Source organism: Symsagittifera roscoffensis, chromosome 2 (assembly GCF_963678635.1).
Source record: "Symsagittifera roscoffensis chromosome 2, txSymRosc1.1, whole genome shotgun sequence".
Lineage (NCBI taxonomy): Eukaryota > Metazoa > Xenacoelomorpha > Acoela > Convolutidae > Symsagittifera > Symsagittifera roscoffensis.
Window position 1 is genome coordinate 13,240,173 of NC_087063.1, and position 13,468 is coordinate 13,253,640.

At 36.5% G+C, this 13,468-nt stretch overlaps 2 protein-coding genes across 4 annotated transcripts in view; one reads left to right on the top strand and one right to left on the bottom strand.

Annotated features, from left to right (window-relative positions):
• The window catches only part of LOC134840375 (uncharacterized), a 40,963-nt gene that overhangs the window by 15,545 nt on the left and 11,950 nt on the right, over positions 1-13,468 (top strand). The gene's annotated exons all lie outside the window — the stretch shown is intronic.
• The window catches only part of LOC134838876 (dynein intermediate chain 2, ciliary-like), a 335,209-nt gene continuing 333,287 nt past the window's right edge, over positions 11,547-13,468 (bottom strand). Inside the window, exons 2-6 of the mRNA XM_063854171.1 lie at positions 12,969-13,008; positions 12,877-12,924; positions 11,989-12,105; positions 11,830-11,910; positions 11,547-11,678 (exon numbers count right to left, since the gene is read on the bottom strand). Coding sequence (XP_063710241.1) covers positions 11,547-11,678; positions 11,830-11,910; positions 11,989-12,105; positions 12,877-12,924; positions 12,969-12,995 — 405 coding nt within the window. The 5' untranslated portion in view covers positions 12,996-13,008. The remainder of the gene's footprint in view (positions 11,679-11,829; positions 11,911-11,988; positions 12,106-12,876; positions 12,925-12,968; positions 13,009-13,468) is intronic.

Below are 13,468 nucleotides of genomic sequence, written 5' to 3' on the forward strand. Positions count from 1 at the left end.
GCAACCGGGCACTAGACTTTTTCTGTCGTTATGAATTTGGTTCACGAAGGTCGCACGTAAGAAGTTAAATGTTTCAGTTTGCTTTAAAGTAAATTTGATTGCAATTATTGTTTCTGCCCATTTAGAGCCTAGAGGTATTGTCCATGCTTGAATATTTTGTGGGCATAGTGTCCTCGGCTCGCACTATTCTTGGACCATTTTAACCACTATTTTAACAATTTTACTGAGTTGCAATACTTTTTATAAACTCTCAGATTTTCAAACCATGTAATAGAAGAAAATAGAACCGATTTAACGTAAAGCGGACACTAGTTGTGCTTACGTAGGACATGAAAATTTGATTTTCATTTTTTTTAAAGTAGTAGTAGTAGTAGTAGTAAAAGACTTCAGTTTACCTCTTGACTAAAATTGACAATTTACTAAATCTAAACAAATGTATAGTTGAACAGCGGTGTTTGATAGACCATCTGCATGACATGCGCTACTCACATCCACGAATGCGCTACTCACATTGAAAAACGAAATGAGCATTTGCTCGGTCGTTAAAATTATGATCAGACATCTCAATGTTGTTGTTGGCAATGCTTATCTTGCCTGTTAAAATTGATTTTGATGTCAGAACTTTGAATCCTTTTCAAGGTTTCAACTAAAGTTGTGAAATGTTCTGATTTAAAAAACACAGATTTTGCTGTTATTTGTCTTAGAGCCAGGTTTTTATCAAAAAATTTTCGAGATCCTGGAGATCCTCTAAGACAAATAACGGCAAAATCTGTGTTTTTTTTAAACTGGTCTGATATCGGCAGCGTATTTTAAAGTAATAGCAACTCGTGATAGTTTTGGACATAACACCGCTTCAGACCGAAGTAATTGAACAAATCGAACTATTTTAAATAAGTTAAATCAAAAATCTACGCAGAGCAACAATACAGCAATGTATAAAATGATCTTGCCCTGGAACGATTTTAATTTCACTCCCATAGAAAGTTTTCGCTGAATACCATGCGGTTGATAATCGAAACTTTTTCGCAGCCATCTTCTTCTTGATTCTGGCATGAGCATTCCATGTCAAATTGGAAGTTTTTTGCGGTCGTATTTCAGAGCTATGGTGGGGAGTTATTGGAGCTCGATTTTTCCCTGGAGAAGTATGCTAATTGTTTTTTATCGTTTAGTGTAACGCCGTATTTGGGTTTATTTAAACTACTCAGTCATACCGCGAACTAGAATAGACAGCCCTCAGACAACTATTCAGCTCAGTATCATCTGCAAAACAGAAACAGGTTGACTCATCGACAAATTGTTCATGTCATCAATGAAGTTTATAAACAACTAAGTTCAAATTACACATCCACGTGAATAAACATAACTGAAAACACACTTTTAGGTGTTGCGTTTCTAAGTCAGACTGATAAACTTGGAGATGAAATTTCAGTCAAAGCCAATTGAAGAGAAATTGTCAAGTTTTCAGATTACTAAATATAATCAAGGGCTTTTTGGAAGTCAAGATATTGTAAAATTTTGAGAAATGCTTAAAAAGAACATCAGTGATTGGGGATTTAATGATAACTTCTTCTGAATCCAGGTTGCTTGTTATTGGTCTATAATTGATGTGATTTATTCATTATTAAGGCTTACACTTGCGAGAACGATGTCTTGTAATCGGGAACTGGACTTTTTTCCCATAAACAACTTTTCTTACAATAAATTGAACTTGCTTTATTACTGAACCTTAGTAACATCCAGGTTCCTTCGCACTTGGCTCGGAGGTAACGCGTTTGCTTTTGCACTCTACAGTTTGGGGTCCCGGGAGTACCTTGTTTTTTTCAGCTTGTTTGAAATAAAAATAATTCCTGTAAAACTTGTATTGTTGGATTTTCGTTTGTCTGCCCAAGTTTTTCCGTCTTGGGTGTCACATCACTGATTTCTCTTATGCTGTAATCAATAATCATGGTAGTTGTAAGTGTTGTTCATTGTAGTTTCAAGGCGGACTTGAAACTTTTCACAATTTTTGTAAATTCGTTTTTTCAGCTCAAGTGGTGTCTGCTCAAAGATTGTCGGCTTTGTTTCCTCTTTGTAAGTTAAGTTCCATTGCCAATTTCAAATCAAAGTAAGTTTTTGCAAGAGTTGTAGTTTTTCTTGAAAACTACGCTACCAATTTTCAAAAAAGGGGCACAAATGGAAAGACCGACTATTCCCCTGTGTGCCTGCTTAATCCCCTAGTCTTATCACCCACGGGGTAAGCCTTCGAAAAAGTCTGGAAAATTTGAGCCATAATTTGGATTTTTTTTCGAATCCTCAAAAACTACCCTCCCTATAGGTAGAACGGGTTGTTGAAAGCTTTCCTGCATAAGTGGCTACTTTCACTTTTTACAGGGACTGGCCCTCGGAATAGTCAAATATTTGATTTTTTATTAGTCTTTTAATTAACTTTTGATTTATCTCGAAAACTACCATCCCAAATCTGAGATTGTGGGTTTAAAGGAGATAAGGGTTGGTGGGAAGCTCCCCTGCATTAGGGGCTACTCGGAAATTTTTTTACACATGAAGTTATCGCCCTCGAAATTATTTTATTTTTGTTATACCATTTTGAATTTTCTCATTAACTAACCTCCCAAATTTGAGTTTTTGCGTTCAATCGAAATTACAGTAGCTGATGCCTTTTTGGTATTCTCCCAAGCCGAACTAAATTGAAGACGTACAATTTCATAGAATGAGTGGTTATAAGTTTTGGCTTGAAAATAAAATTATGATTATCATTTGTCTTTTCTGCATAAGAGGTAACGCCCAAATTTTTATCACATAAAACTATGATTCTCGGAAAAGTCAGATTTTCAATTTGTTGACCATTTTCTAGACTTTCGTCGATAATTATCCTATCAAATTCGGTATCAAGGGTTTAATCAAAACATTAGGTTCACCTCTGTGATATTTTTTTTCAAGGAAATCATAAAATTTGCTTCGCCTGTATGATACTTTTTTCAAGGAAATCATTTTCAAGGAAATCATAAAATTTGTTCGTACTCGAATTTGATTTTTTACTGTTGTTTGATTTCTTTCAAATTCATGCGCTCAAAGGAAAGAAAATTAGGCTCTGTGCTTACGAAATTGCAAATGGCGCGAAAAAATCTGAATGACTCTCAGTTTCAAACTCATACTTTTTCCCAGTGGTATTAACAAACTTTCTAGTGGTGCAGTTTTTGGGCTAGTTTCGTGGAACAAAAATAATTAATATGTAAATTGAAAGTTATGTGGAAAAAATGAATTTGAATTTGAATTTAAGTACTGATGTTTTTTTTCATAATGCGAAATTTGAAAGACGCCTTTCATTTTTTTGTCTCCTTGAGTTCCTTGACCGTTTTCCAGTTTTTGACTTGTGATTTTGTTTTAAGTTGAGTGCATTTCCATGGTTACAAGGAAGGCAAACTCCACTATCGAACAGCAAAAGTGTAAAGGTCACGAAAAACGTGATCGACTTCTAATCTCGGAAATTGAAATTAATTATCAGATTTCCCACCGAAATAAATGTTTTACCTATTGATCCAGATATTCTTGCGTTCATTGCTCTTTTCGTTCTGTCATTTGGTTGTGTTAATTAAATAACTAGACGCTAAGTATTTTATTCTGTACGTTAGTTAACGTTTGGGGTTGATAGAAATTTAAAAGAAAAAAATGAAGAACCTAGTTTTTAAAAATTTATTCAAATATGTGATGCAAGCTAGCAATGGTAGAATTTATTGAAATATGAAATACTTTAGTCTAATTCAGATTTAATCACATTAGTTTCAGTTCAATATGTTGACGTTTTGATTTTGAGCCGTTTAAACTTTACCCCATTTGTGATTATTTTTCATGAAGTTATGGGGGCTCGAAAATTGTCAATTTTGTTTATTTGTGTTAATTCTAGTTTTCTATTAGCGTGTATCAAATTTTCTATTAGTCGCCTTAAAGCTGCCAAGACTGGGCGTATCTTGAATGTTTTTATGACTGTCTTTCATGGCGTCTGAAGTAAAATTTGGTCTATTTGTACTATTTTGAGATATCCATTTTTGGCTGACGGACCCTAAAATTTTCCTAAATTTTTGAGGGGGAAGCGTGCGCCGAAAAAACGCAATTTTTTGGTCAAAAGTTTCCAAAAAGTGCCTAAAAACGCTGTTTGGCCGGCCTTTTTTAAAAAAATTGTGCCCGCCCACACCCCCTTGAGAAAATCCTAGATCCGCCCATGCCCACAACTAATGTAAAGTTTACATTACACTCGGCGCAACTGACGTTGTATTAAGTTTTTAGTTACAGTGGCACATTTCGGTGATCGGCCAACAAACAGAAAAAAATATTACCATCATTCAAACAAGCCGAAAATTCATATTGTTATGCAATACAGAACAGATTGTCATTGTTGTCATCAATGGGCGGATCTAGGATTTTCTCGAGGGGGGGGGGGGGGGGGTTTGCGGATTTGTAAAAAAATTTGTCGAACTTTTTTTTAGGTCGACCATATTGATTTTTCGAGCTCTCGAGTATTGAATTTTGCCTGCGGCGCAGAAAGTTTGGCCAAAACAGGGTTTAAACAGTAAACAGTGCTTAGGGAAAGCTTCGAAAAATCAACTCGGTCGACCTAAAAAAAGGTCGACAATTTTTTTTTTGAAAATCTGCCCCTCCCTCGAGAAAAACGTAGATCCGCCCCTGCTTTTGGCCAAATTTTGTGCGCCGCAGGCAAAATTTTGAAAAAACAGGCCGAAAAAGGCGTCTTAAGGCACTTTTTGGAAACTTTTCTCCTAAAAATCGCGTTTTTCGGCACGCGCTCCCCCCTCAAAATTAGTATATATTGGCTCCAAAGGCGCCTTTAAAACAATTTCAGGGTCACCAAAAATGGATAACTCAAATAGTACAAAGGCGGACCCTTTGGGTCGGCACGGCAGGGGGTCGAATCCCTGAGGGCGTTCGCCCCCCCCCCCCCTCTCCAACTCCGCCCCTGATTTTCATGCAGTTGTTACGTAATTCTGATGCACTTCAAGATATGGCGGTTTGTTGATTATCCGCTCACTTTTCACATGTACCAAATGACTTCTGTATTTGTTTGCCACCGTATAAAATTTATATTCAGCAATTTATATTCATGACGTAATAATGTCTTCAGTATTTGTTGTTGTTACAGTGGCACCACATTTAATTTTCATCTACAGTATGACATAACGTTATATGAAGGCGTGTATTGTATTTTGTTTATACAGTGGCACGTTTTATACTCAGCCACTAGCTTTTAACAAACATTCATTGGTGCACGTTTGTTTTGCTCTGTTCAGTTGAGCTCTGATTGTGATTTTTCGATCATGTCGTGTGATTTTTCGATCATGTCGTCTATTCGTGATTTTTTCATCATTTTCGATCCGTGGTTTTGCTTGCCAGGCCGCGGCTTTGCAATTAGCTTAATTGGAGAAATCAACTGCAGAATAATAAACGCTACTGCAGCAGCGCCATCATTCGTGCGACTTTCGTTGCTTCGAGAGAGCGACGCTTGTCCCATGAACAAAACCCCGCTTACTTCGATTTCTGAACTGATTTTCTCTTTGAGATAACCTCGGTTCGGGCGGGATCCCGACATTCGGATTTCTTTTGAGAACCTCGGGGAACTCTTTTGAAGGGTCCCGTCCATAGTGAATGGTCACTATAGCTCCTGATTCGTGCACTCATCAAAAACCCCGTTCGTCCGAAAACCCGGCCTGGTCACTTAAGCGATCCTGCAATCTCGTCTTGAGCGAGCTATGGGGGACCGGGTCGGGGGATTGGACGGACACCCAGACTACCAGACTGACTCTTCATTCTAATTGCAATTGAAACTTCATTTAATGAAGTTGAAAGCTCCAATATGGTGAAGACTTTGTTTGGGTCTGGCTTTGAAGTGGTTAGAGTGATCAAAGAAGTACAATTTAAGACTTAATGCGCATCATAATCGCATGATATACAAGGTAAGGCTATCGGTGAAATCTCATTTGTACCAACGGTCGTTTTTACCAAATTAATAAATCAGTCACGTCTGTATATAAATAATTTAGCAGTTGAATCGTATATGTACCAAAATATTGACCATGATGGAAAGATTATATGCAGAGGTTCAGAGATCAAACCTCGGTAGGGCCTGAACGCAAATTAAATTGTTATATTGAAACACGTATTGCTTAACCGTGTAGGCAAAAACGTCCAGCAAAGATTAAATTGCCTAAGTTATACAATATTTTAAGTATCTTGGAAAAAAAGTGCAGTGGTCGTGCTGGTCGCGCTTAACTATTCTTCGGTCGCGAAAAATTTTCTGGTACAAGCAGGGGCGGATTTAGAGGGGGGGCGGACGCCCCCCCCCCCCCCCCCCCTCAGGGATTCGACCCCCTGCCAACCCAAAGGGACCCCCCTTTGGTACTTTTTAAGAAATCCATTTTTGGCCGACCGACCCTAAAATTTTTCTAAAGGCGCCTTTGGCGCCAATATATACTTATTTTGAGGGGGAGCGCGCGCCAAAAAAAAACGCGATTTTTTTGTCAAAATTTTCCAAAAAAGGCCCAAAAACGGCTTTTTAGACCTGTTTTTTCAAAAAAATTGCCTACAGCGCAGAAAATTTGGCCAACACAGGGTCTTTTTACTGTTTTGGGAGAGCTCGGAAAATCAATCTGATTGACCTAAAAAAAAAGGTCGTCTAAATTTCCGAAATTTTTTTGAAAATCCGCCCCCCCCCTCGAGAAAATCCTGGATCCGCCCCTGGGTACAAGTATGATACTTGTGTCCCAGACAGTTGCTTGCGCAGAAAATTTGCTAGGAGGGTGGGGGGATCGGTTTTTCGAAAATTTCGTCGACCTTTTTTTTAGGGCGACCAATTGATTTTCCGAGCTCTCAGAAAATACTATGAACACTGTAAATTTTGAAAGCTCTTTTTAAAAATATTTGACCAAAAAAATGCGTTTTTTCGGCGCGCGCTCCCCCTCAAATGTAGTTATATCGGCGCCAAAGGTGCCTTTAGAAAATTTTTGATGTTGGTCAGCCAAAACTGGATCTCAAAAAGAAATTATAACACAGGGGACCCTTCGGAAAAATTCGGCAACCAGAATTGGGGGGTAAGAGCGGTTGCCCCCGCCCCCCCCCCCACAACCACCCCCTCGGCACGCTACTGGTCCCAGAAAAAAGCAAGCATGAAAGACATGGGTTCCGCAAAATTAAAAAAAAACCAAATGCGAACCATTTTTCGAAGATTTTAAGGCATGAAATTTTTTTCTTCATGGACCCATCTAAATTTAGGGACTCTACTATCATACTTGCACCCTTTTCCTTTGTCAGGACATCTATTTTTCGTGGACCGACTCTAAAGTTTTTCTGAAGGAGAAATCTGTTTACAACACTTTTCGGTTGTTCTAAGACTAGGCAATAAGATTCATTCTTTTACCTTGCTTTCATTAGTTTAACCCAATTAGTTGCTAACTTCATGTGTTTTGGCCATATTGAACCAATCCAAAATTTTTGAATATGGACCGAATTTTCGTCCTTTTGAGTGCAATACAATCAATGTTGATAAGTTTGCTGACGTGTCCATAAATCATTTAAGATCATCTAATGTTTGCCGGGTGGCACCGAAATTTTTTTGGTCGAAATGTCCCAAAGTGAAAGTGGAAGAATAGTTGTGGCCTATTTTTGTTTTAAAAAAATAAGTCGTCTGAAACGGAATGCGGTCTTTTTTATGTTTTAGGAGCCCCTCAAAACCAGTGTGGTCGGCCTTCAAACTTTCAATGGTGCTTTCAAATTTTTAATAATTGAAACCCTCAACAAAAATCCTATATCCAATCCTGAACTGTATCCTAAATTAAAAAATTTTGAATCATAAAAAAATGTGGGAAGGGTAAGAAAACAAACGATTTTACAGCAGCGTGATATTTAAGTATAATTGAGCGAAGTGAAGCAACCTACTTAGTTCGTTTAGTTTTTGTTTTTTGTTTGAGGAAAAAAATTAAAGTTTGTCCTTATTTGGAAGATATCGATGCCTTGCTCAAATTATAAATGTGTTTCACCTGCGATTTTTTTTCATGAAGTTAAGGTTACTTTATCAGGACTATTTTAGCTAGTTTTGGATAATTAGAGCGCCTAGTAAATCCAGCCAATTAAATCTAGTAATTAATCAAAATAATGGGTGAATGGATGCAAAATATATGAATATATTTAACATTGAATGTGGGGGTGGGAATATTTTAGGCTGAAATTTAATTCAAACATTCTAAAGACAGTTGTAACATGCAGGGTCTCAACCTGGTTTGAGTCTCGTCTTTTACTCTTGCGAAAACAAGTGTCTTGTAAACGGGAACTAGACTTTTTTTCGGTAAGCAAATTTTCTTACATCTTAAGTTGAAATAGAAGAATTCTTGTTAGATGACCTTAGCAACTTCGAGACTGCTTTCTTTTTGGCCCAGAGATGACGTGGCTGTGTCTATACCCTAAGGTTCGAGTCCTGGTCGGACCTTGTTTTTGTTTCAGTATGAAATTATAATAATTTTTCGGGAAAGTTGAATTGTCGGACTCTTGTCTGTCTGCTTATGTTCTCTCGGCTTAGTTGCCACATTGTAGAATTTTTATGCAGTCAGCAATTTTAGACGTAAAAGCAAGTGTTTTTGAGATTTTCTTGTAACTTATTACACAATCATAGCTTGTGTTATAGTATGAAACGTCTTTTTTTTTCCAACCTAAGTCCCAAATATTGTTGCGATGCAATTGTAAAGACAAAATATGTTCATTTTGATCCAGCTAATAAGTACAGCCAATGCTAAGGAAAGGATATTAACACAGACTATTATATTACAAATAGCACTTTAGCTTCAAGGTATCATGTTTCTATAGCATGGAAGTAGGGAAGGAGACCAGCAGCAAAATAGGAGGGTTCGAACCTGGGCAGGGTCGGATGTTTTTAATGAACTTTATCATATACTAGTTATAATGCGTCCGCTTTATAGATTGAGGCATGTCAGTTGGTAAATTTCTTTTCAAATTGACTGGTACTGCTAATGCGTCATAACTGGCTTGCTTCACTTAGCAATTATGTAGACTCATAATTGGCGTGCTTCATTTAAGAAATTTTGTAGACTCAAAGTTTTACTCATTCAGTTTTTCCCATTAGCGTTATCGGTCATATTTTTGCCTGTGTGTGCGAAGTGCAACTTAGCCTCTGTGTTAAAACAATAGCCTCGACTTTGTATGTTTTCTTTTGCTTAGCTTAAAAGCTCATTCGGTCTAAATGTTTTTGGATTATGTTGTATTGGCTTACTTGTCTTGATTTGTGTCGCCCAAGAACAAATTTGTTGATCAACAAAATCAGGTAGTTTGTCATGCAAAAGTCCAAAGTTTTATAACTGAATTTTTCAATCTATTATATATTTAAATGCGGGCTTCACTATCTCGCCATGTTTAAGCTTTTTCAACGTATTATTTTTGCATGTTTAAGCTATATCGTATATTGCAATGGTTAAGAATTTTTTTTCGATTTTCCAATTTGATTTTAGTGGTTTTTTTACCGAGTTTAAATTAAGCAGCCCAATATTGAATTAGGGGCTGCGAATTTGGCCTCCAAATTTGAATGCCCGAATCATTTTAGTTAACGAGATAAGACGATTTTTGAGATTTTTTCAAAAATTTTCAGAAATTTCAATTAACAAAATGGTTTAGAAAACTTGAAGTTCCCAACCCTGTAGTTGGGTGCTGTCGGAGTACTCTAAGGAGTTACAAATCTCGCCTCCAAATATGACTGTTCAAATCCTTGTAGTTTTCGAGATATGACGTTTTTTGTGAATTTTTCAAAAATTTTCAGAAAACTTAAATGATTATTATTCTTTTAAAATCTGAAACTCCCAACCCTGTTTTTAGGTCCTGTCAAAGTTTTCTCAAGGATTGCGAGTCTTGCCTCCAAATATCACTGCTCAATTCTTTGTAGTTTTTGAGATGTGACGTTTTTTGTGATTTTTTCCAAATTTTCAGAAAGTTTAAATTAATTTTTTTTCAAAATTTGAAATTCCCAACTCTATAGTTTGGGGTTGTCAGGGTACTCTAAAGAGTTGCAAATCTTGCCACATGCGACTGCTAAACGCGACAGCTCAAATGCTTTTAGTTTCCGAGATGTGACGTTTTTCGATTTTTTCAAAACTTCGATTTTTTCTCTGAGAACTTATCTACAAAAAAATTCACAAAATTTGAAACTACTAAGTTGATGAAGATACAATCTTATTGTCAGCGTACACCCAGGCCTCTCAAATCTTGCCTCTTAATATGAATGCTCAAATTCTTTTAGTTTCCGAGATAAAACGTTTTTTTCAATTTTTTTTCGGGAAACCTTGGTTTGAAAAAATTCACAGTTTTGGATTCCTAACCCTATAGTAGGGTGCTCTCAGGGACTCTCAGTGGTTGCAAATCTGGCTTCCGAATTTCTCCAGAGGCCCTTTAGGTTTTCGAGATGACGCTTTTAAAATGGGATTTTAAAACAAATTTAAAAGTTCGAAATTACCAACCCTGTAATTGGGTGCAGTCAGAGTACACTAAAAGTTTGCAGATGTTGTTTCCAATATAAGCGGTTTTTCATGAGCTGTCGTAAAATTTCGAAGCACCGAAGGTGAGTTAAACGCTAGTTTATTTGAAAAAAAACACCGAGCAGAAATTTTTTTTCAAAGGTCAGAACAACAAAAACCAATCAGTATTCGTGTAATGCGTCTTAAAAATTAAAATGCAACTTGAAACAATGTTGTTTTGCGTGCGAGAGCAAATGACTTGTAATCAAGTAGTAGATTTTTTTCCCATGAACAACTTTCATTACAACTTGTATTTAAAGAAGTTCTAGAATCTTTCGTTCTAGGTCCAAAGTTAACGACGCGGGCACCTTATTTGTATCAGACGATACGTAATTTGTATCAGACTAAGTTCATCAACAACCCTTAAAAATGGAAATTATTTACCGAGCGGCAACAAAGGCGATAAATTTTGGGTCGAAACCTGTTGAGAAATTGAGCAAAAGAAGTTGACATTTTGGATATAACATAAACTGAAACTGTTTGAATATTTAGAAACAATAAAAAAAGAAAAACTCAAAATCAGACATCGTAAATTTACAAAATTTGTGAAGTTTCAGTTATGGTAAAAACTATTTAAATTGGAAAAACCCAAGCTTTAAAAAGTAAGCCAATAAAAACCCTACCAGACAAAAAAAATGGCGTTTAAAAAAACATAAATTGAACCTGCAGAAACTAGGACGAAAACCAGGAACCCAAAAAAATGAGATGTTTTTTTTTTTGAAAAGATCATTACAATCTGAAACGGGCTTGAACTAATTACTAGCTAAGTGATAGTACTTTTACTTGATTTTTCAAGAAATTGAGCATGTCAGATGAAAGATCCTCTAGAAGTGATCCTCTAGAACTGAAGATCCTGTGGACAAAGTTTTTACGGGAAAAAAGTCTAGTAACCGATTTCAATACCCTTGCTTATCACCAGGGCTACATCTCAGAGCTACATATCATCAGAGCTACATCTCCTTCCAAAAAGAACTAACATTCTGAGAGCGCCTGTCTGGCCATTTGGTGTTTCGCATCTTCTGAATCCTTGTGAAGTAGGTTTCCATCAAGAGTGAAATGGACTGCTAGCTGGTCCACGTGAGCCACTTGCTTGAACTGATTCTCCTAAAAACAATTAGCATGATGTTTCAAGGCTTTAATAGAAGAGCTCATTTAAACCCTATCTGAACATTGATGACAAAAATAGAGAAAATAATATCTAATCTCTGAGGGAGTTTCATCATTTTAGTTCTCTAGCCTAATTCAGTCGGCTTACTTTGAAACTGAAGCGAATAATATTGTCTGGTGCATGAGGGTTATTGGCAGTCAAGATACGGGTCACTTCTTCCTTAAGTTCCTGAAATGTCAAACGTAATTCAAAAAAATTAGTTCAAATTTATAAAATTTTTGCTTTTTTTCTGCTCAGTAAACTCACGCCTTCTGTTAATTCCAGCTGATCGTCAGGCTTCAAAAGCTGCTTTGGTTGCATCCAGTCTTCCATGCCAGCATAGCCGGACTCTTCGTGACCTTGAGACTGTGATTCATCTTCGGTCTGAACAAAATTAAATCATCCAAAAAAGATATTTTATGTACGAGATAAAATTACCAATCGAATGTGTGTATTGGTGAGAGGTGATGATCAGATTGCATTCTGAGCGTGAGCCACACGTGTGATCAAACAAGCCAAACGGCGAAGCAAAGACTGGAAACTAAAAAGCAGAAGAGAATAATAAATGTTTCAAAACGAGAGGCAACATATATTTAAATTTATTCAATTGTCAGAAAACCTGATTTTAAAATGAATTTAAAAATCAGGTAAGTTTTAACTGGTCGCAAAGGAAATTTTGAGCTAAAAAATTCTAACATATTTATTATTTGGTGCAGAGGCAATCTAGAAATTTATCGGGGGATTTCTGAGATTCCCGGATCTGTCCCACTTGGACCAAAGGTAACGCGAGTGCTCTCGCACTCTAAGGTCTGCAGTTCGAATATCGCCCGAGCCTTGTTTTTTCGGAGTATGTATGTATGAAAAATTACATTGTCGGGCTTTCTTTAGTCTGCTCAATTTTTGTCGGTTTAAATTTCGAGGCATTGAACTTTCTTCTAACTTGAACAAAAATTACTATAATTTACAGTCGTTCTATTATTTGTAAATTCATCAATTCGGATTTTGAAACGTTTTAAATCAGTGCCTGAATATGTTGAAAGATCTATTATTAAAAATAGTTTATTGATCATCTTAATTTTTAACCAAAACGAAGTTTTTGTTCAATTCTGTGCAAATTAATCATACAAGTGTGGCATAGCTCAGAACACAACCTACCAAGGTGCTATGAAGTCCAGGAATTTGACTCACTCTAGTTTTTCGGCTCTAAAATCAATCAAATTCAATCAAATATAAATGTTTTTTTTTACCTTCTTCATTGCTTTGCTAGGTGCCATTTTTCAAATATCTGAAACCAGTTTTGTGCATTTTCTAAGACTAGTGAAGACTAAGGAAAAGAGGACCAAGTTAACATCCCCCCAAGGACCGTCGTATGACGACAGGGTGGAGTCCTGTCGTCATACGATGGTCCCGTGCACAGGTTGGATAGGGTCATACCAAAGCCTTAAAAACGCATCAGCAAACAGTTTAGGAAAATTTCTGTCAGTTTTTATAGAATCTAGAAGTTTCCTTAAATTTTAACTTTTCCAAATTGAAAGTTATTTTCCAACGAAAAATGATTAAAATAAATTTAAAAAATGGTAAAATAGTTTTAAAAAAAGCTGAAACAAAGTTAAGGGAGTATTTGAATTAAATTGAGACTCTAAATTTTGAGTGCATTACCTCATATCTCTTCAAAGTTTGAGATATTTAGTCTGAAAATGGTTTAAGCTTGGGTTACTTAGCCGAAGTATCAAGTAAAAGGGGAGCA